This window comes from Dromiciops gliroides, chromosome 3 (assembly GCF_019393635.1).
Source record: "Dromiciops gliroides isolate mDroGli1 chromosome 3, mDroGli1.pri, whole genome shotgun sequence".
NCBI classification, from domain to species: Eukaryota; Metazoa; Chordata; class Mammalia; order Microbiotheria; family Microbiotheriidae; genus Dromiciops; species Dromiciops gliroides.
Window position 1 is genome coordinate 577,404,432 of NC_057863.1, and position 23,932 is coordinate 577,428,363.

The 23,932-nt window shown below is 37.0% G+C and overlaps 1 protein-coding gene across 3 annotated transcripts in view; it reads left to right on the forward strand.

Moving 5' to 3' along the window:
• The window catches only part of TRPC4 (transient receptor potential cation channel subfamily C member 4), a 260,284-nt gene that overhangs the window by 225,434 nt on the left and 10,918 nt on the right, over positions 1-23,932 (forward strand). For 2 of the 3 annotated variants that reach the window (XM_043998714.1, XM_043998713.1), the window contains exons 6-8: positions 2,637-2,950; positions 9,484-9,679; positions 14,184-14,393. In XM_043998714.1, the coding sequence (XP_043854649.1) occupies positions 2,637-2,950; positions 9,484-9,679; positions 14,184-14,393 (720 nt within the window). The remainder of the gene's footprint in view (positions 1-2,636; positions 2,951-9,483; positions 9,680-14,183; positions 14,394-23,932) is intronic. The other variant, XM_043998715.1, reaches the window with a different exon arrangement.

Consider the following 23,932-nt stretch of genomic DNA (forward strand, 5'->3'; position numbering starts at 1 on the left):
GACAGAATCCATCTATCTGAGTTGTCCCTTGAGATAATACTTGGAAAAAATATGGATGCAGATATGGATTAAGAGAGACACAGAAGACGCAGAAGGAAATTGAAGAAGTAAAGACACAAACATGTACACACATGCATACACACACACACACACACACACACACATATACACATCCCAGACTGTATGTGGACTTGGAGAAAAGGCTACACATTTATCACATCTCTCTCCATGGTAACACATGTACCCAGCAACATGTACTACACAGAGATATAGAAATAGAGAAGCAAATTTCAACAAGAGATCCCCTCCCCCTGAAAGGGGAGGAGAATTGAGAGGCTAAGGCATAAAGCCATTCTGTCTTTGTGCAAGGTTAGATAAAACTTATCTTATCCGATGTCCTTTTCATTTTGGATGCTTACAGAAAAACTAAAAGCATTTACTTTTGAAGAGAGAAAGCCACAAGCCCAATTTTGGTGTGTGCAGAGGAAATGCTGGGTGGACCAAGAAAACAAATCATAAGGGTTGTTATTGAGAAAGGCCCCCCAATATGAACCTCCTCCTTTGTATTAGAAGCCAGAGGCCAGATAACATAGGGATTTCATGATACTGGGCAAGCCATTTAACCTCAGTCCATCTCAGTTTTCTCATCTGGAAAATTGGGATAATAATAGCACCAGTAATCCAGTGTTGCTTTGAAGATAAAATAAGGTAATATTTGTAAAACATTTTACAAATCTTGAAACGATATAAATTATAACTATTACTATTATTATTTTGTCAATTGCATAAAGAAGTTGTAAGGATACAAACAGCTTCTGTACACATCATTTCACCCCTGCTTTCTTTGCCCTGGTAGGAATGTAACATGACAGCTACCACTACTTAACCAGCTTCAGTGAGAACTAATTGGCTAATATTGGTAACACCATCTGGTAGGAAATGTACAAAAAGACTGCAGGCTGATCTGAAAATGGGTCTATGTTCATTCTGGCCTCATTACAAACAAGAATCCTATTATTTGGATCTGTTGTTTTTAAATGGTAATTGTGAGCAAAAAGAGAATCCAGTGTCTTTTCTAGTGCTTACTCTAGCTAGCCTCCTCCTATCTCCCTGCCCCTAGCAGTGAAGGACATTGGTGTTGTTCAGGAAAAGAAATTAATTTAAATTAATTTAACTAAACAATGTAGGGGGAATGAGTAGACGATAGTGTAGTTTATTTCTTCACTGTTCTTTTCTGATCAAAATCTTGCTATCACTTTGAGAAAGCACACTCGATTCTGACTTTGCTCTTAATTTGCCAATGCGTTGCTGCTTTTTTAGTCATCATGAATGTCAAACTTTATAATAAAGGCAAAATTGCACTACCCACAAATTCTACTCAGTTGAAGAGTTTCCAGACAAATGTACCTCATCCATCATTCCCACATAGAAATCAACTTGTTTGGACAGTTGTGTAACTCACACAGCAGTTCACTAAGTTTGTTTTTACTTGCTTGCTGCCATACAATTATTAATTTTCAAATATTGTTGATGCCTTTTTTGGACACCATGACCATTTTCTAACATATGTCCATCTTGATCCCCCACCCCTACAAAAAATAAACCCAAAGAGAATCTATCCCATGACAAATACAATATTTCACACCTCTAATTTCCCGTCTATCTACCAAGAGGGGAACAGTATGTTTCATCATCCATTCCCTGAGAAGAAGTTTGTCTATAAGGGGCAGCTAGGTGGTGCAGTGGATAGAGCACCGGCCCTGGAGTCAGGAGTACCTGAGTTCAAATCCGGCCTCAGACACTTAACACTTACTAGTTGTGTGACCCTGGGCAAGTCACTTAACCCCAATTGCCTCACTAAAAAAAAAAAAAAAAAAAAAGATTGTCTATAAATCTGATTGCAATGGATCTGAATGCTGAGCTGTTTTTAGTGTTCTAATGCACAGTATAGTAGTCAATGCGCATTGTGCTCCTGGTTTTCTAACTTTTCTATCAGTTCACTATAAATGCATATTTAGATATATACATATGTGTATATGCATAAGAGTATCATAAGGCCTGTGTCAATCTGGACTATTTCCAAGATGATTGACTTTTTATCTCAAAATTAGAAATATATTTATTCCCTTAAATAATTTTATTCCATATATTATGAAATAATTCATCGAGTTTGCAAAGATATCATTAAAATACTGTGGATATTTTATTTTCTAACACAAATCTTTGCTTTTATGAAATTCCCAGCAATTCCGCATACCCTTAGGCTATCACTATTAGCCAACATCTATAGTCTTACTTTAAAAGAATTAGAAAGCTCCAATGACCTACTCTCGGGGCTTTGTGGGGATTTACACAGTTCACACATGAACAAAGATACTAATACCACAGTCAGATGAGTATAAACCACTATGAGATTCTTTATCCAGATTATAGTGTAGCACAAAGTTAAGTAGGCACTATTTTATTCTGGATCAGATTACTATCATTGCAAATGTGGAGGACTCCTTGAAGTGCAAGATTGTTCCAGAGACGCTAAAATGGAAATATCACAGAGCTGAATCTTACATGTACATATATTTTTGTATATACCCTACACAGATATAGTTTATTTTCTTATTCTTTTCTGTTCTCTCCAGTATAGTGCACTTAACCCCCGAGAATCTTGGGATATGTGGCACCCCACTTTGGTGGCGGAGGCTTTATTTGCTATCGCAAACATCTTCAGTTCCCTGCGTCTGATCTCACTGTTTACTGCCAATTCTCACCTGGGACCTCTGCAGATCTCTCTCGGGAGAATGCTGCTGGACATTTTGAAGTTTCTGTTCATTTACTGTCTTGTATTGCTAGCTTTCGCAAATGGCTTGAATCAGTTGTACTTCTATTACGAAGAAACAAAAGGATCAAATTGCAAAGGGATACGATGTGAGAAACAGAACAATGCCTTTTCCACGTAAGTTCCATAGACATTTCTTTCAGTTGGTGGGTAACTCAGTGCTGTATTGGTACAGTGTCATGTCTGGGAGTTTAAGAACCTACAGCAGCAGTGTCAGGATAGGAACTAGGAGTCAGGAAATGCATCTGGACAGAGGTTCATGTTGTACCAGGTATAGAATGAATGGCAATAAGCAAGTTGCTTAAACTTTGTTGAGATTCAGTTTTATCACTTATCTAAAGAGGAAAAGTTCTGCCTGCCTTTCTCACAGAGCTATTGTGAGATGACAATCCTAAAAGTATTTCACAACTGTAAAGTGGTATATAAGTATAATGTTGCTATTAAAGGGGAATGGCTTTTTTAAAAGAGGCTCAATGTAGAAAATAAGGAAATGTAATTGGGCTCACAATATTATACACACACACACACACATACACATACATATAAATATATACATATATAATTTTAAAACAAAAACAAAGTAATATATCCCTATGCTTTTTAAAAGATTATGACATCTTTTTCTTTAATATCATCTCATAAAAATCAAATGTTTTATCTTTTTAATTATTTGAGAGTTTTGAAATCAAAAGGCAGTTTGAGAATTGAGAAACTTCAAACATGATATTGCACAGTTATTGATGAAATAATTTAAAACAGGACTAGGAAGTTTCGTGCTCAAGATTTTAAACAGAATATAATGTTAAAGCTTTTCTTTGCAACTCAGTTCTTCCCTTGTGAATAAGATTGTGCCACCCCCCAAAAAAATCCATTCAGATTTTAATTCTCAAGGACTCTTGATTTCACTGGATTTGGTGGTGTCTCAACTCTAATACAGATAGTAATTCCTTATTACACAATCTGTGAATTATTGTTTTGGGGGGGAATTACTATTTCTAGGCACTGTGCTAAGTGTTTTACACTGATCTTATTTGATCGCCACAACATTGGAGAGTGATGACTGAAGGGGTAGGGGTAGGTACTATCATTATCTGCATTCTACAGATGGAAAAAATGAGGCTAACAGAGGTCAAGTGACTTACCCAGGGTCACACAGCTAGTAAATGTCTGAACCCATGTCTAACTCACATTTTTCTGACTCCAGACCCAGCACTCCACCCACCGTACCACCTAAATGCCTCAGAGATTTCTTCTGAGACCTTCTTGTCATTCTGACAGTCTGCTAAGTAACTATACCTCTTATTGGCTCATTTGTGGAGCAGGACTGGCTATCCATATAGTTTAAAGTAGTTTATAGTGTATATGCAATTGGAGGAATTGGAAAAGTTATGTAGAAAGTAATGCTTGAGTTATATCTCTAAGGAAGAAAAATCTTTTCAGGGGGAGGTGAGGAGGGAGAGCATTCAAGTGTCCAGTCATCACCTTTAAGAAGGCACAGAAATTGGATTGAAAATAGACAAATTTGTCTTAATCTTTGAAATCAGCCTGGGGAATCAGATTGTGAAAGGCTTGAAAAGCAAAGAAATTTATGCATTTTATTAAAGACAATAAGTAGCCACTAGGCTTTACTGAGTAAGAGAGGCATGGGAGTAAAAACTATTTCATTAAAAAAACAAACTCTATCCCCGACATCCAGAAGAGCCTTTGGCATACAGCAGGTGCCTAATAAATGACTACTTGATTAAAAATGACCAGATCTGTGTTTATGAAATATCACTTTGGTAGCACTATGAAGGATAGAATGAAGGGAGGGAAGATGGGGAAGGGAGATCACTTAGGCCACCATTGCAATAGATCATAGATCATTTTAGAGACAATAAGGGTTTGAACTTTAGTATACTGTATAGAAGTCTGGATTTACAATAAAAAAAGACTGAGCTCAAATCTGGTGTGACCATGGGCAAGTCATTTAATTTTCATCTGCCTCAGTTTCCTCATCTGTAAAATAGGAGTAATAAATAATAGCACCTACTTCATAGGGTTATAGTAAGGATCAAATGAAATAACATGTAGAACACTTTCAAACCTTAAAACACTATATAAATACAAGCCACGTAAAGAAGCATTTAGTTGTGTGAGGAGATGAGATTCATATGTGAGAAATGTTGCAGGGATAAAAACAGAAAGATTTGACAACTCATTGGATATTTGCATTTAAGGAGAACAAGCAATTGAGGATATGAAGGGCCTGGAGAAAGAGTACTGTCTTTGCCAGAAATATGGAAATTTGGACATGGAATGAAATTTTTTTGTGGGGGAAAGATAGAAAGTTCTGTTTGGGATGTGTTGAGTTTTTGATGTCTCGGGGACATCCAATTTGAAATGTCCAACAGGCAATTGGTGTCAGGTTGACACTTAAGGAGTAACTGGGATTGGATAGATTAATCTGTGACTCACTGGCACAAAGATGATAAACCCATGGAAGATGATGAAGCCACCAATAAGGAGAGTGTAGAGAAAGAAGAGGACTTTGGAACATATTTACAATTAAGAGGAATAATATGGATGATTAATTGGCAAAGGAAACTATTCCTGATGTTTGGGGTACTAGAGCTTAAAATGGCACACAATTGAGGATTTTTGCTCTGTGTGTTTCAGTTTTACACACTCTTGGTGTCTGAAGAGTAATACTTTTGTGTCTTTTATGTCATTTTATGTTCTATGGGCTTTGCCATTTCTATTTCATGGGGAACAACCAATAAATTATTTTTTGTCATTTCCCTTAGTGTTTTTTGAACAAGAAAACAAATGAATTGGGGTTTTTTAGAATTTTATTTTCAAAAATATATGTAAAAACAAATTTTTACATCACTTTTTAAAAACTTTGTGTTCCAACTTCTGTTCCTCCCTCCCTTCCCTTCCCCTACCCACAAGAATTCAAGCAATTTAAAATAAGTTATACATGAGTAGTCATGGAAAACATTCCCACATTAGCTAGGTTGTAAGAGAAAACAGTCAAAAAACAAAACTTCAGGTTAAGGAATTGCCAAAGAAAAAAAAATTAAATGTGTTTCCATCTGTTTTCATATACCATCAGGTCTTTCTCTGTAGATGGGTTGCAATTTTCATAAGTCTTTCAGGGTTATATTGGATCATTGCCTTGCTGAAAATAACCACATGTTTCCCAACAGATCATTTTAAACTATTGCTGTTATTTTGTATATAGTACATTTCACTCTGCTTCAGTTCATATAGGTCTTTCCAGGTTTTTCTGATAGTATCCTGTTCATCATAACCTCTATATAGTACCTTAAACTTGACAAAGAATTTTCTTCATAATAGTCCAGCAAAGTAGGCACCATACATTTTGCCATTATAGTCAATCATCATAACTATTTCCCTCCATCCTATTCCCTTCCCATGGTATTTACTCTATTTTCTAACTTCTTTTACCCTATTCTTCCTCAAAAGTGTTTTGCTTCTGACTGTCCCCTCCCCTGCTCTCCACTCCCTTTTTTCACCCTTCCCTCCCTATCCTCTTCCCCTTATAAGTTTCTGTAGGGTTAAATAGATTACTCCTCCCACTTGGGTGTGAATGTTATTACCTTCTTGAGCCCACTCTGATGAGATTAAAGTCTTTGAGCTGATTCTGTGTTCTAAATTTTTCTTCCTCCCTCCCTCCTCAACCTTCCCTATGAAATCAAGCAATTCAATATGTCATACTTATGCAGTTATGCAGAACATCTTCACCTTCCTCAAAAGTGTTTTGCTTTTTACTGCTCTCTTCCCCAATCTGTCCTTCCCTCCTTCACCTCTCCTCCCCCCCCACCTTATCTCCCTCCCCTCCACTTTCCCTCAGGGCAAAACTACATTATTATACCCCCTTGAGTATGTATGTTATTCCCTCTTTGAGTCAATTCTGATGATAGTAAGGTTCACTCACGCCCCCACTCCTTCCCCCTCTTCCCCTCCCCTCCATAAGATTTTTTCTTGTTTTCTTCATGTGAACTACCTCTCCCTAGACCATCTCTCCCCTCCCCCCTCCCCCAGTCTATTCCTCCTACCACTGAATCCTATTTTAAAGATGTCATTATGGGTTAGGTAGATAGCACAGTGGACAAAGCACCAGCTCTGGACCCAGAAGGCCCAGAGCCCAAATCAGGCCCCAGACATAAGACACCCCACCCTGTTTGCCCCATAAAGAACAAAACATAAATACTTTTAAGATATCATCCCTTCATATTCAGTTCAGACCTGTGTCTTCTGTGAATTCCTTACTGAGAAAGTTCTTATGAGTTTGAATTATTATCTTCCCATGTAGGAATGTAAACAGTTTGATCTTTGAATATCCCTCATGAAGTCTTTTTCCTGTTTACCTTTTTATGCTTCTCCAGGGTCTTGTATTTGAATGTCAAATGTTCTCTTCAGTTTAGGTCTTTTCATTACAAATGCCTGAAAGTCGTCTTTTTCATTGAAGTCCCATTTTTTCCTCTGAAAGGTTATACGCAATTTTGCTGGGAACATGATTCTTGGCTGTAGTTGCAGTTCCTTTGCCCTATGGAATATCATATCCCATGCCCTCTGGTCCTTTAATGTAGATGCTGCTAGATCTTGTTTTAGCCTTATTGGAGCTCCACAGCATTTGAATTCCTTTTTGCTAGCTGCTTCCAGTATCTTCTTCTTGGCCTGGGAGCTCTGGAATTTGGCTATAATATTCCTGGAGGTTTTCCTTTTGGGATCTCTTTCAGAAGGTGACTGGTGGATTCTTTCAATTTCTATTTTGCCTTCTTCTTCTAGAATATCAGCGCAATTTTCCCTGACAATCTCTTGGAAGATGCTGTTTAAACTCTTGTTGTATCACAGTTTTCAGGTAGTCCAATGATTTTCAAATTATCTCTCCTGGATCTATTTTCCAGGTCAGTTTTTCCAAGGACATATTTCATATTGCCCTCTATTTTTTTATTCATTTGGATTTGCTTTATTATGTCTTGGTTTCTCATAAAGCCACTAGCTTCCATTTGTTCAGTCCTAGTTCTTAGGCAATAATTTTCCTCTGCCATCCTGGCTCCACCCCTCTCTCCCAATTAACTGTTAACAGACTTTAGGAAATAGTTTCCACAAGAGACAATGGATTAATTTTATGCTATCTTAGTAAGGGGGAAAGTATCTCCTTAAACTTTTATATAAATTCCAGGGTATATTGTTCAAACAAGGATATCAGTTGTTGAAAGATAGTTATGACCTTGTCTGGGAGAGTTTCCTTTCCTTATCACAATGAAATATTAGGAAAGTAATTCTTATGAAAGTAGTTCCATGTGAGGGCAATCTATATTGAGATTTATTACGATCACTCAACTTGTGGGCATTGATTGATTCAGTTAATTTGGAGATGGCATAAGATCCAGTGATGAAGAAAAGCTAGGATGCTGAAATCTTAACTAAATGGTGAGGAGGGTGATCATTTGATTTGACAAAAAATCAGGTTATCATCAGGATCAAAAGACTCAATTCAAGAATCTGCCAAACATCTATAAGGTCAGTGAGATGATATACAAATCTAAAGATTAATTCATCTTGTTAAAACATAGAGGAAAATGAGTGAATGACTCTGGAAGGAAATGTGAGAGAAAGGGATAATGATGAAATTTGAAATTAGTTTCTTTTTTAATTCAAATTAAAAATCCAAATGAATGTTTTGCAGAAGGCTTCTAAATATTCCTGATGTGACAGATGGGAATGCTTTAGGTATGAGTAAATAAATACTTCCCAACCATAACAATAACGTTTATTTTATAACACTGTTTTTATTTGACATTTAAAAACCATTTACTAAAATACTTACATCAGTTGTATTATGGAAGTTTTAGTAGGCAGCATGTTTTATTTAATATCTATCTCCTTCTGAAGTGTTATATGTTGGAGAAACACAAGCTTAGGATTTTTATTTGGCTATTAACAGTGAGAAAACAGTGTTTGTCAAAGGAGAATAAGGAGACCACAGTGGAGATGGGGAAGAGTTCAAATATTGTCCAAATAACACTATTACTTTTAGTCAATAATTATAAAAGTTAATAGGTTCATTTCCAAGGATCAGATTTGCCTCTTTGATGGGAGATGGGAAGGGCAGAGAGAGACAGACAGAGACAAACAGAGACAGAGACAGAGAGATAGAGAAAAGAGACAAACCATCAGCACAGAGAAATTATTCAAAAGTGATCAACTTAATTTCCTCAAATCTATAACTACATAATTCATCACTTTTTTCAAATGGTACTAGATAACTATGTAGTGCTCTATTCAAAGGTTTACTACTAGGGATCAATTTCACCTGTGGAAAAATTAGAATCACTCTTCCAGAAGTTTGACTACAATGTCCTTTCCCTTTCTTATTTCAATTTTAACTTTTACTTGTTTAAAATATGGGATGCTGTTGATAACATTAATTAAATGAACATAACAGAAAGCGTATATACATATGTGTGTAAAAATATATGTGTGTTTATATATAGAAAGAAAGAGAATACATTAATCAAATTAACATAACAGAAAGCATATACATATGTGTGTATATATAAAGAGAAATTGTGTCTTTTATATTATTCTTAAGGTGTTCTAATTAACAATCATTAATGGTCTTTTATCTTCCCCAGGTTATTTGAGACACTTCAGTCTCTATTTTGGTCCATATTTGGGCTCATTAATCTGTATGTGACAAATGTCAAAGCACAGCATGAATTTACAGAATTTGTTGGGGCCACCATGTTTGGAACATACAATGTCATCTCTCTAGTCGTTTTACTCAACATGCTTATTGCTATGATGAATAATTCTTACCAACTCATTGCTGTAAGTTGAATTCTTTACTTTGCTTTTAGTATTTTCCCTGAAATAGTCTCCTTTCTTTTTTTTTTTTTTTTTGGTGAGGAAATTGGGGTTAAGTGACTTGCCCAGGGTCACACAGCTAGTAAGTGTGTAAAGTGTCTGAGGCCGGATTTGAACACTGGTCCTCCTGAATCCAGGGCCGGTGCTCTATCCACTGCACCACCTAGCTGCCCCAATAGTCTCCTTTCTAACTATTCCCATGTTCTATAAAAAGTTTAGGAAATAACTATCAGGAATGGCCAGTTTAAAGAGATAGAGTGAAATTATAGAATTTTGTGAACACTGGTCTAATTTATTTTTCTATTTCCTTCAGTAATTTTCTTTCTTTTAGCGAGTTCATCCACCTATCTACCTATCTGTTTTTCTGTCCATCCATCCATCCATCCATCTGTCTGTCTATCATCTCTCATCGATCATCTGTCTACCTATCTATGTCTTTATTTTTTCTATCTTTTATATAAATGAATAAAAATAATTTAATTGCCTATTATAAACCAAACATGAGATACAAATATAAAAGCAAAGAGCTCTTGGTCTTAAAGATGTTATATTTTCTCAGGAAGGACAGTATGCAAAAGCAAAGGACATAACCCAGCACTTCACACTTATAGCACAAGTTTTGTATGGCATAGCCAAGTAAGACTTTTTTCCCCATCAAATAATGTGCACTTGTGAAGAAAAGATCATAGTAGAACAAAACAAAAAGCAATAACATTCTTCTGTTCCATATATTTCTATCCCATAAAACAATATTTCACAAGTGCAATTCACTCTTAATATTTGATCTACAAGTTTCCAAATTTTCTATGTACATAATTTCAATGGAATGTCAATGTCATTCCCATTCTTTTACCTCTATATTGTTGCCAAAATTATTTGAATGAGATGCCAACTCTGAATTGTATTTGTGGAGACATAATGGTTTCCACAATATACCTATCACAGATGAAATACTATAAAAAATATGTGATTCCTAGACCTAAAGTCTTTCAGAAAGTCACAATGATATAAGACTTCTCAAATATTAGCATTTATGAGAGTTTCTGATTTACCTCTGATATAAAAGATTTTCCAGACAACTATCGTACCTGAAATTTTGAGGGGAATAATAGCTTATTATATTGATGATCTAAACAGTTATATAATGTTCCTCTAGATAGCTCATATTTCCAAAATTCAAATTTTGTTTCTCAGGAGGGAAAAGAGAGATGTAGAAAGCCCTTAATTATCACAGTTTAAGCAGAGAAGCTAGCCCCTATCAAAAAATGTTGATCCAGCAAGCTCCAAAACATCCTTATTCTATACAGAAAGTAAAATTAGACAATAGTAGCATAACATTTGTCATAATGCTGAGCAAATCATTTTCCAAGCTGAAATGCTATTCTTTAGAGGGAGAGAAGATCCTGGAAATGAGAGAATCAGATGAGATAATGTATGCAAAGCATTTTACAAAACTTAAAGTAGTATGTAAATTATAGTTATTAATTCTTCAAACTACTATGAATGGTAATAATAATAATGGTGGTGATGTTGGTGATGATGATGATGAAATTAGCTTAGACCTTATAGAGTTCTCCACATATGCTGCAAACTCACTATACTCAGTAGCCCAAATTGCTGTCTCTCTCTTGACTCAGAAATGTATCAGTAATAATTCCATAATAATCTTGAGTCACTTTTGATTTTCTTCCACCTCCTCAGTCACCAGGAAGGATGGTCAAAGAGAAAGACAATATGACTTAAAAAGAAACTGGCATTGTGAGAGAAGACCTAAACACCCAGGAAATTTGCCATTCTCTCCACTTTCACCTTTTTTCTTTCATTTGTTCCCATCACCCTCTGGTAGTCATTACTATATGTCCTTAACCCAGGACTATAAAAGAAATTAATAAGAAAAAAAGCAAAAAAAAAAAAAGGCAATATTAAAGAAGAGTCCTCACTCCCCATAATCCCTTTTAAAATCACACCTGATGCCTTTCTGGTAACTTGAGGGACAGAAATAGCTTCAAAGCTCTTGGTTAAGTAACTCTAGTCACCTGCACAAATCTCAATGAGGGACCCTCTTAATAACTGTTGCATGACATGTCTCTAATCATTCTAAATATTTTTTAACATTTGGTCAAAATATATAAAGTTGTTTGTCATTTTTTCAAAGAAAAGAAGTATAAGACATGGGATTCGTCACTTGGCCTAGCCCATAGACCATGCTAAGATTTACCTTTCCTGGTTTCTTATAGACAACATGTGAAAGACTCTGGTTGTTTCCTTCCTCATTCCAATCCAACCCAAATGACAAAGGCATAGGGCCTAATTCCCAGCCTTGCAAGACCTTTTTTTCCCTTTGTGAATCTCTCACCATCTGTCATGTGGGGCCACGATCCCTAATGCCCCTGCCTTTCTCACAGGGCAGTCTTTCCTCCTTCTGTAAATGTTACTTCTGCTGCTGGTCATTAACTCTCCAGCAGACTGTGCTACCAATTCCATTTGCGGGTGAGAGGCATCTCTGATGGCTTTGCTAGATTTCCACTTGTCACTGGACAACTGGAGACTGCCACCTCTTTCACCCCAAATCAGGAAAGAATAAGTACAAAAGAAACAAAGGCAATGTGTGCTGGTAGACACTTGGTGTCTGGAGGAAACCTGCCTTCCCACCTGCAGACAGTGCACAGTAGTCTGTCTCACTCAAAAGAGAAAAGTACACAAGGACTTACAGGACGTATAGTAGTCCTTCTACATGTGACCTCAGTTCCAGCTTACTGCCTCCTGAGTCAGCATTTTTTCCCTCACCTCAGATAATCAAAATGTCCCCTGTTACCACATAAAACCAACCCATAGTCACCCATGGCTGAAAGTAGGCGAAGCAAGCATCCACATGTTGGATTGGATTGCACATGTTCTATATAACCCACCAAGAAGGATGAATCTGAGAATACTCTGAGATCCAAGTCTAAATGATCAATCATCCTATTATAGAAATAAGTTATTGTGGCAATGATTCACATTATTTTTCAAGGAAAAAGAATGAGCCTGATTTCTGCATTATAATCTTATTAGAAGATGGTAATATGATAGACTGCTTTCAGCAGTAAACAATAATAATGTATTTGGGAGAAACATCACTGTGACAATGAAATACAGTTTTAGAGTATAAAATATGAATCCTATATTAAATTCAATGATACCTAATGATGTGAGTCTCTGGAATAAATCTTGTAAAGAGACAGCATGACAGATAAAGGACTAACCTCAGTCAGGAAGATGGGTTCAAATCCTACCTTGGATAGATGCTGACTCTGAACAAGTCACTTGACCCTTATGTATGCCAGGCAACTCTCTGTGATTATAACTTATAGAGCAAGTGTTGATCTCTGCTGGTAGAAGGAGTTTCCTCATTGGGAGCTTACTATACCATTGCAATCACAGGTCCAATCCAACAGTATATTAAAATAGAAGTGTACCTGATACTGGGTAACAGATTGTACAGTGGATAGAGCATGGGGCCTGGAGTCAGGAAGACCCATCTTCCTGAGTTCAAATCTTGCCTGAGACATTTACTAGCTGTGTGACCCTGGGCAAATCACTTCAACCTGTTTGCTTCTGTTTTCTCATCTGTAAAACGAACTGGAGAAGAAAATGGCAAACCTCTGCAATATTTTTGCCGAGAAAACCTCAAATGGGGTCATAAAGAGTCGGACAGGACTGAAAGACCAAATAACAACAAAACTGCCTGTACTATAAATTCTCAGCATGTTCTGATCCTCTTGCTCATCTCAAAATGTCTGCTTAATTCTGGTTTATTCTACTTAGGATGAGAGATAACTGGAGGACGGCCTTTGGCTATGATGTTTCTGATGTTACTCAAAAAGTTGCATGGGCAACATTTAAAGAAGACCAAAGTTTGCTGTCGAGACTGCCCCTGGCCATGACCTTATTCAGGATTAATTGGCCAAGGCTATGTTAAAAGTAGCTCTAAGACAGAGAAACCATAAACCAAAAAGGAGCCATAACCTTAGTATACTGTAATTTCCCTAAAAGTAGAGAATATTGATCCCAATGCAAAAGAATAATAATCATAAAAATAAAGTTGTATATGCATAATTGATCACACAGTCCCACTCCCCAAGTCCTACCCCATAGCTATCTATAGTTAGATTACGTTCCCATAGAATGGTAAAACAGGTGACTCTCTTTCTTCAGTTCATACCTTATCACTGCCAACCCTTTAATATTGAATTATTGAGACATCTCTTTCACTTGATTATCAGTATTTTTTTAAACCAGGACTAACAGAGCCCAAGGTGATTCTCAGGAAGGAGTACAAGTCTCTTCCTGGTGGTAAGGGAGAAGGGCAATGAATGTTGGAGTGAAAGATCACCATCTATTGGAATTAGTGGCTGTGTAATAAGGTAGAAATCTCATCCTGGCAATTTGGAGGCCAGTCAGTAATTGTCATGTTCTTTTTGTTTAGGACCACGCAGACATTGAATGGAAATTTGCACGGACAAAGTTATGGATGAGTTATTTTGAAGAAGGGGGTACTCTGCCTACTCCCTTCAATGTCATTCCAAGCCCCAAATCTCTCTGGTACCTTCTCAAATGGATTTGGACACACCTGTGCAAGAAGAAGATTAGACGAAAACCAGAAAGTTTTGGAACAATAGGGGTAAGAATACAGAATGTTAGTATTCCTCTCTCACTTCTTTCACTTGTGTGTATAAGAATCCCCTTTCTTGCTTAAAGGTGCCTTTTTAAGGAACTAAATTAATCTCCTTTGTTCTTATGGTTGACAAACCCACTAGGCATTCCCATTGCCTCTCCAAATATTCCTATCAAACTCCCACTCTCTTGTAAGAATATATATTACTCAAACTCTGATTACATATGTGGTTCAGCAGGTGGTGCCCACCACTGTGACCTAAGTGCATTGTTCCAGTTGCCAGCAGCAATCTCACAGGGTTTTCAATTGCCCAGCAATTTTGTCGAATTACTGCATTTGCTTTGAGCTATATTAGATGCATAATAAATGAGGATGCGGCTACAAAATTGTATTTAGGGTAATTAGAGAGATGGAGAATTGGATTTTTGTTAAAATGTGCTAGAATAATAGAGTTAGAGCACTAGAAGCTACTATCTAGACCATTCTGTACCTGAACAAAAATTTCCTCTATAGCCTAGCCAACAGGTAACCAACAAGCCTTTGCTTTGAGAACTTCTTTGGAAGGGTAACCTACAATCTCCTGAGCTAGCCTATTCTATTTTTGAATGGCTCTAATTATTAGGAATTTTTATTCCAAGCCTAATTTTTTTTAACAATGTACAATCATTGCTTCTATTTCTGCCCTCTAAAGCCAAGCAGACAATATCTAATCACTCCAATTACTTAAAAACAGCCCTCATGCCCCCCCACCCTCACCATCACAAAGTTTTCCTCTGGCTAAGTGCTGGCAGTGTTTCTTTTTGTCTGGTGATCCTCATATGGAATAATTTTGAGGCCCTTGATCAGATATCTAGATGACAAACATGCTCACCATCCTCTTGACGCTCTCCAGGTTTTCAATATCCAACCTCTTTTTGACACTTAGAATCCTTCATAGTCTGGCTACAGCCTTTCTTTCCAATCTCATTATGCATTACTATCCTTTACTCACTCTAAATCACAGTGACCTAATTCTGTTCTTCATGCACGCCATTCCCTTCCTGATCCTCCTACTTCTGCACAGGAGGACCCAATGGTCTTATTACTTCCACTTCTTAGAATGCTAAGCTTCCTTTAAAGATCAGCTGAAGTAACATTTCTTTTAACTTTTTGGTTTTTTATCTCTTTTCAGAAACCAACCTAGTAGTGGTTTTACTAGGTCAAAGAGTGTGCCTGGGTTTTATAGCCCTTTGGCCATAGTCCCAAATTGCTTTACAGAATGTTTGAATCAGCTTACAACTCCACCAACAGTGCATTAATCTATCATTTCCCCACATCCCCTACAACATTTGTCATTTTCCTCTGCTGTCCTATTATCCAATCCAATAGGTATGAGGTAGTACCCCAGAATTGTTTTGATTTGCCTCTTTCTAATCAATAGTGAGTTAGCTATATCAGACTGCTTTCTATCTTGGGGAGGAGGGAGGGAAGGGGAAGGTGGGAGAAAAAATAATTGGAACTAAAAATCCTATGAAAACAAACGTTATATTGGATCATTGCATTGCTGAAAATAACCACGTGCTTCCCAGCAGATCATCTTACACTATTGCTGTTATTTTGTGTATAGTACATTTCACTATGCTTCAGTTCATATAGATCTTTCCAGGTTCTTCTGACAGCATGATGTTCATCATAACTTTTATATAATACATTAAAGTTGACGAAGAATTTTCTTCACAATAAAAAAAAAATAGTGAGTTAGGGCATTTTTTCCATATGGCTATAGAAAGCTTTGATTATTTCATCTGAAAACTGTTCATATCTTTTGATCATTTATCAATTGTGGAATGGCTCTTATTTTAATAAATTTGACTCATTTCTCTATGTGTTTGAGATAGGAAGTCTTTATCAGACAAACTTGCTTCTAATTTTTTTCACAGTCACTATTTCTAACTGTATTTCCCTTCATCCTATTCTCTCCCCATGCCATTTACTCTATTCTCTATCTCCTTTCACCCTGTCCCTCTTCAAAAGTGCAAAAATGGCCCCTGCCCCAATCTTCCCTCCCTTCTATCACACATCCCTCCTATCCCCCTACTTTTCTGCAGGGTAAAATAGATTACTGAGCCTAATTGAGTGTGTATGTTATTCCCTCTTTGAGTCAATTTTGATGCCACTAAAGTTCACTCATTCCCCAGCACCTCCCCCATCTTCCCCTCCACTATATAAACTTTTTCTTACTTCTTTTATGTGAGATACTTTACCCCATTCTACCTCTCACTTTCCCTTTCTCCCTGTGCATTCTTCTCTCACCCCTTAATATAATTTTTTATCAATATCATCCCTTCATATTCACCTCACTCCTAGGCCCTCTGTCTAAATATACTCCATCCACGTGCCCTAATAATGAGGACATTCTTATGAGTTACAAGTATTATCCTCCACCCTCATTTTCTTTCTTTCCATCTCCGTCTTTCACAATAAACTCCCCGGGAGTAGACCTTAGCATCTTTATAAGACTTCCATATTGAAAAACAAAACTGCTAGGAATTCCCACAGGGAATTATGGGACCTAGTTCTATATACTAATTACCTCAACTGTTTTGAGCAGGTTATTTTCTTTCCTTGTGTCTCATATCTCTCTTTTATGAAAAAGGCACATTCTCATCTACTTGATAATAACCCCTTGCCAATTTTCTGAGTATCACTAAGGTAACAATATCTCTACACCACTTTGACCACAATAGGAAAGCTTTTCAGACATACACAATTAATATAGAATAGGGTTGGGAAGTAGCTTTAGATTTTTTTTTTGTCTTAAACTGTTTTTTGACTCCTGGCTAGACTTTCTTTTGATATAATAAATTATCATTTTAATCTATACCTCTATACATCAATAAGCATTATCAATACCTGACATTTTTTCTAAGAGTTCATTAATTTTTCAACTACTTAGCTGATAACATTAATTTTATGGGTGATTTTTGAATGTGCATCTTGTAGTTAGGAGAGGTAGCTAGAATTTGAATGGGTGTCCTATAGTTAGGAGAGGTTGCTAGATTATCTCTGGCCAATTTCCATTTCCCTCCATCATGGATAGCATTGTAAAGGTGGAGGTTGGGAAATCAAAATGAATTTATTCTATGTTATCTCCCAAGGTCAGATTTCACCACATCTTGACTTTATGATTCTTTTTCTCATCAGCAAATTCTATCACTATCCACAGGAAAAGTAACTTCAGTGTCAAATGGTTATTTTGTCATTTTTTAACTATTAAAAAGGTTTTTAAAAGGATGGGTTGAAAAGGAGAGAGAGAAAGAAGCAAGTTGAACAAGAAAACAGGCTGTTGAATAAGAAAAGTTGGAGGAGGCAAAAGAAGGATAAAGGAAAGGAAGACATCTGAAAGCACCAAAGGAAATATAATCAACTCTATTATACATGTTAGTGAAGGCAAGGAGTAATGCATACAATCTAGGATTATAGATAATATAATCAACATTTTACTTGTTTCTTAAAGGTCATTTAAAAAACTTACAATTGAATATAGAGCTCTAAGAATGTGAGCTCAGGGGGTCAGCTAGGTGGCACAGTGGATAGAGCACCGGCCCTGGAGTCAGGAGGACCTCAGTTCAAATCTGGCCTCAGACACTTAACACTTACTAGCAGTGTGACCCTGGGCAAGTCACTTAACCCCCATTGCCTCACCAAAAAAAACAAAAAACAAACAAAACAAAAAAAGAATGTGAGCTCAGGGCTGGGCAAAACTGTAAAGAAGAATATTGATTGAAGCACTAACCAGTCCTCTCTCTCACCTTTTCTTCTTATTCTGTTCTCATCCACCTGGATATCCCATCCTCATTTCTCAGTATATAGTGCTACCCCATATTTTTTAGCATTCTAACATTTGATTCCCCAACCCAGGCTGGTACTTTGTGGAGCTTACTTGTGGTCCGTTTCACCAAATTCTGAAAAAGAAAGCCAATAACACAATTTCTGATAAAATGTTAATGACTAATAGTGTTAAAAATATGTTACTTTTCCCAGATGTCCTTATAATTTAAAATTCTATTCATGGAGTCTCTCAGTACTGCGTCTTATGATTCTCAGATTTGCAAGAACTCAAAACTGTAGGACATGGTTGAAATCCAAAAGGACACTGAACAAGCTAGAATGCTGCACCAGATCTAATAAGAGTAAATTTTGCTTGGGTTCAAAAAAGATGCAATTTCCTCAGTGAAAGATGAGGGAGTCACTGAAGCTTCTTGGGCAGGGGATGTGTAAATAAAGTCTTTGTCTCTATCAACACACCAAGCAGAACAGGTGGGTTGTTTCAATAAGAACTTGAAACTATTGGCTACACACAATGTAGGTCCTCAAGATTTTACCATAATTCAAAATGATTTACATTTGATTTAGAAAGTAAGTGTGGGTGTTTCTGGTATCTTCTGACTCTACTCACAACTAAATAACAACACATCAGGTCAACTAACAAATTTGTACTCCTTATCTTCCCCCAACCCTCAACTCCTGCCTAATCTCCACCAAATACTAATCAAATTAATCCTCTCCCCAAGAGACCTCCCCAGCCTGAAATAAAAGAAGCAATATAAGCAGTTGTCCCCTAACATTTCTGATTTATGATATAAACTTTCAGATATCTGCATGCATGTTTTATCACCCACAGTCTTTTCTTCTCCAAGTTCATCGTGTCATAGATTTAGGATTGAAGGCCAATCAAGGCCAGACTTTGTATTATATTTTTATCAATGTATTTTAAAGAACAAAAATCAATTTTCTCTTCCTTAAACTCCCACCTCAACCACTAGAAAAAAAGAAAGAAAAACAACTCTTGCCACTAATATGTATAGGCAAGGAAAATTAATCCTTGCAATGTCCATATCCAAAATGATATGTCTCATTGTGTATTCTGAGTCCCTCCCCTGCCTCTCTGCTAGGAAATATGCAGCATACTTCATCACCTCTGGCATTATGGAAGGTCATTGGATTGATGAAAGTTCTGAAGGATTTCAACTTTATTTCCTTTAACAGTGTTGTTACTGTGTAAATTATTCTCCCATTTCTGTTTGATTCATCTTGCATCAATTCATACAAGTCTTCACAAGTTTCATCGAAAACATCCCTTTCATCATTTACTATTCACATACTGTAATTTTGTGTTCATTCTTATGAGTTATTCAGCCATTCCCCAATTTATGGACACCACCCTTAGCATACAGATCTTTGCTATTACCAAAGAAACTATTTAAATATTCTTATGTATATAGGTTCCTTTTTCTTCTTTCTTTGATCTTTTTGGCAACTCCTTTATTTTACAGATGCACGAAATGAGTCAAATATAGGCTGAGTGACTTAAATAACTTTAATTTATTTATTTATTCTGTTGTCTCACCCATGCTCTCCAACCTGTTTAAAAAATTGCAGTTTTTGGTTTTGAGTTTTCAACTCCAAAACTAGTGTTTTTTTTTTCCACTATTCTAAGTTCTACCAAGCTAAATACATTTCCTTTGGGGACATGTTTACTCTATTGGTAGAATAGGGGATTGCTGTTCAAAGGGAATGCCCTAAGTTTTAGTAGAGTATTTATTGTCTTTCATGCTATTCTTGTGGAAGTTAGTGGAGAGATAGTGATTTCTATAGGTTAATGATGGTATAGACCCCCTTCCCGACAATAGGAGTGAAATGGTCTGCCTCAGAAAATGGTGGGTTTCCCTTCACTGGCAGTCTTCCAGCAAAGGCTAGATGTCTACTTGTCAGGCATATTGTGGGGGGTCATGGGGAGGTCTTCTTGTTCAAGTCTGGATGGGATTAGATGGCCACTTTGTTCCTTTCCACCACACCTTCCATTCTTGGATTTAATCTAAGATACTTGGTGACCCAAAATCTTGGTTCCAATATTTGCCTGGTTCCTGATTTCTACACTATTAAGTGGTCTTCCTACTGCCTATGGTGGTGGCCCCATTAACCCATATTCATCCAGATTTGACTAGGGCAGGACTGGAAGGTGACCTTTAAGTCATTCTGACTTCCAGCTGCCATTCCTCTTGCTTTCATACTGTCATATATTCACTCTGCTTGCCTAGCCAAGGGTTTAAGCTATAATGGGCATCAATTCACTATTGGTAATTTGGCTATACTCCAGAATGTGATTATTGGAGAGCTTATCTGTCGATTTATGGGTCACAGCTGATACTGTTGAAACTGTACCTAAAAGCCCATTTGCAGTTTGAAGTTGGCCTTCATTTTAGAATCAGAGAGACCTGGCATGTTTTAAAGAGAAAACACTCAATGAAATTCAAACACTTTATTGAAATAAATAGTTATCAGAGGGTGCAAGCCCATTATCCAGACTGGTTTCCCAACCAACAATGAAGGAGATTGTTATTAGGACCTGTAATAAGGAACTAGGGGCAATAAACACATTATAATGTGTGGCTAACTAAAACTCTCTTTGTTCTCTGATTCTGTTTAGTCTTAACTCTTTTTGTTTAAAATAATCACCTTCTCAGTGAACTGAATGAAGTATTTTTGCCTTGCCTGTGTGGAAAACAAAACAAAACAAAACAAAAACCTTTGTTAGTGTTCATCAAGTTTAGATATGATTTTTCTTCCCTTACAGAATCTAGAGAAAGCCTGTATCTATTTATTCAAAATAATAAGGTGTTCACACACTAATTAACCTAAAGGGCCAACTTTATTTGTGGAAGAGAATCTTTAATTAAAATATGCCACATCAGAACATTAACACTTTTGGCCAAAGATCACAGCCATAAAACATAGCCTGTCTAATTTTTAGATTAAGATACAAAATAATACTTGAATGTCTTTAGTTTTACAACAGTACTATCTATCATACAGCTTTGACAATGGAGAGCCAAGAGTATGGGTTTGATTTTCACATGGAAATAATGAGGTCACTTTCCTGTTTGGCCCCAGGCTACACACCAACATCTGTCTAGCCACCTCACAGAGAGAGATGTGCACTATTTTGTTATTAGGGAACTAGAAATTGTGGATGGAAATGCTTAATTCATTATATAGCTATGTGATGGGGGCAGGTGGGGTGGGTGAGTGGGGTGTATGGGAAACCAGGGATTACAGCACATAGCCATTGGATCTCAAATGAATTCAATTTAAGAAAAAAATTTATATATATATATGTGTAATTAGCATAGAGGTGAACAGAGAGAGAGCTGACCTTTAAACTAGGAAGATCTGGGTCTATGCCCCACCTCTGACAAATACTAGCTATACGATACTGAGCCATCACTTAATTTCTCAACATTCTAGGCAGCTCTGTAAAATTTATCATAAGTGTCAGAGAAGGTTCAGGACTGCTTTATAGAAATGGTCTCTTCACTGAAACTTGTCTATGCCAATGAAATCACAGAACTTGTCCCTCTTTCTTCTTCTTCTTTTTTTTTTTGGTGAGGCAATTGGGGTTAAGTGACTTGCCCAGGGTCACACAGCTAGTAAGTGTTAAGTGTCTGAGGCCAGATTTGAACTCAGGTTCTCCTGACTCCAGGGCCGGTGCTTTATCCACTACGCCACCTAGCTGCCCCACCTCTTTCTTATTAAAAGCCTATTTTGCACAGTGCATTATCTTAAGTGATGGAGATACAAAGTCATATATAAAGACCCAAATAAATGAATAAATATATTATAGACAGATAAAGAGTGCCAGCTCTCCAATGTTGATGTAACAATAAGGAATTATTCAAATTTATTGCCCTTTCTACTTCATGACCTTCATTAATTATAAAAATCATGGTGGAAGTGGGGGAAGAGTCGAGGTCAATTACCTTCCTGTTAAACCTTTCTACTCACTGATTCACATAGTCTTTACCATTGCCACCCAAAGGGCCCTAGTTTCAAGTGATGAAATCATAGATTAGTAGGGTTAGAAGGGACCTAAGAGATTCCCTGTCCTACTTCCACAGTAAATAGATTATTTGGTTGGAGAGAAGATTCTGTATTTCATATGCAAATCATCATAAATACTCAGCTTGATAATGCTAAGCCTGGCCATTTGATTTGGAATGCAGCCAAATGTAATGATTGGAATGATGCCACCTACTGGAGACTTGCTGTGGGAAAGCTCCACCATGAGGAAAATGCCTCAGAGACATTGTGGCTTTTCCTTGGCGTCAGGAAATGACGTTTTCTCATGGGTGCTGTCTATCAATGCTACCAGCCAATCAACTTGAGGAGCCTCCTATTTTCTGAGAGGAGACAGGAAGGAGGAAAGGGAGCCTGCGGAGAGCGCTGGGGCTTTTGGGTTCCTGACTTGGTGGTGGTGGCGGCAGAGGACTTCACAGGAAATTTGAGGAAAGATAGGAATGCCAGGCTGTTGGAATTCTGTTCTCAATCTTTTTCTATTTTCCAATAAACCCTTAAAAACCTAAACTCGTTTTATCAGTGATTTTAGTCAGTTTCCCCCAAAACTGGGGGAACAGATTAGAATCCACATTCAGAATCTTAAATTACACACAAGTGAATGGCAATATATAGGTTTTTACCAAATAATCTGCAAAAGATTCAAGCTGGAGAATTTTTATAGCATGTCCACAGCCCTGGCCCCTTTTCCATTATATTTTCTTTTCTTTTTCTTTTTTTTTTTTTCCATTGCTTCATTTGAAAAGCAGAACATTGCAGGCTACATCCCTTGGGGAATGCAGAAAAGAATGAAAAAGCTCAAGGCCTCCACTGGCCCGCAAGAACAGCAGCAGACCAAAACTAGAAAGGAAATGAGAGAGCACTACCCTGAAAATTGACTGCAGGCTACCAGCTGCAAGAAGTGAGACTGACATTCTATATAGTAGACCTGGAGATAACTAGGGATAGAGAAAAAGAGAAAATGTCACAAACTATTCCCTGGAGCCACAGCTCGAGCCCTAACTTTTCGGAAGCCACTTGACACTTTTATCAAAAGCTCTAGGTTATAACACAGAATCACAGGTTTCTGGGCAGTCTGTCTCCACTGAGAAGTTCCCTTTGGAATTAGTTCTGAGATTTAAATCCCTTTGTTCTTTGCTCCCAGATAATCAGGATGAAGCTACAATGCCGCTTATATTCATGAATCTGAGTCCTGACCAAAGTGGATGCCCCTTCCCTTTATAAAGTAATACTATAGGACCATTTTGTACATGGTATTTTAATTAACATGCCATCCAGGCAGCCATTCAACAAATATTTATTTTGTTGACTATTAAGAAGCATAATGAATAGAATACAGGGCCTATATTCAAGAAGAGCTGAATTTAACTACAGCCTTAGCTACTGGCTATGTGACCCTGAGCAAATCACTTAACCTCTGTCTGCCTCAGTTTCCTCATCTGTAAAATGAGGATAATAATGGCACCAACCTTCCAGAGTTGTTGTGAGGATAAATGAAATTATATTTGTAAAGCACTTAGCACAGTGCCTGGAACATAGTAAGCACTATGTAAATAATTTATTATGATTATGATTATAATTTCATATTATAATTATGATTATAATTACACTATGCTAGGTACACAAAGATAAAAATTAGACTTTCCCTGTCCTTAAGGAACTTACAT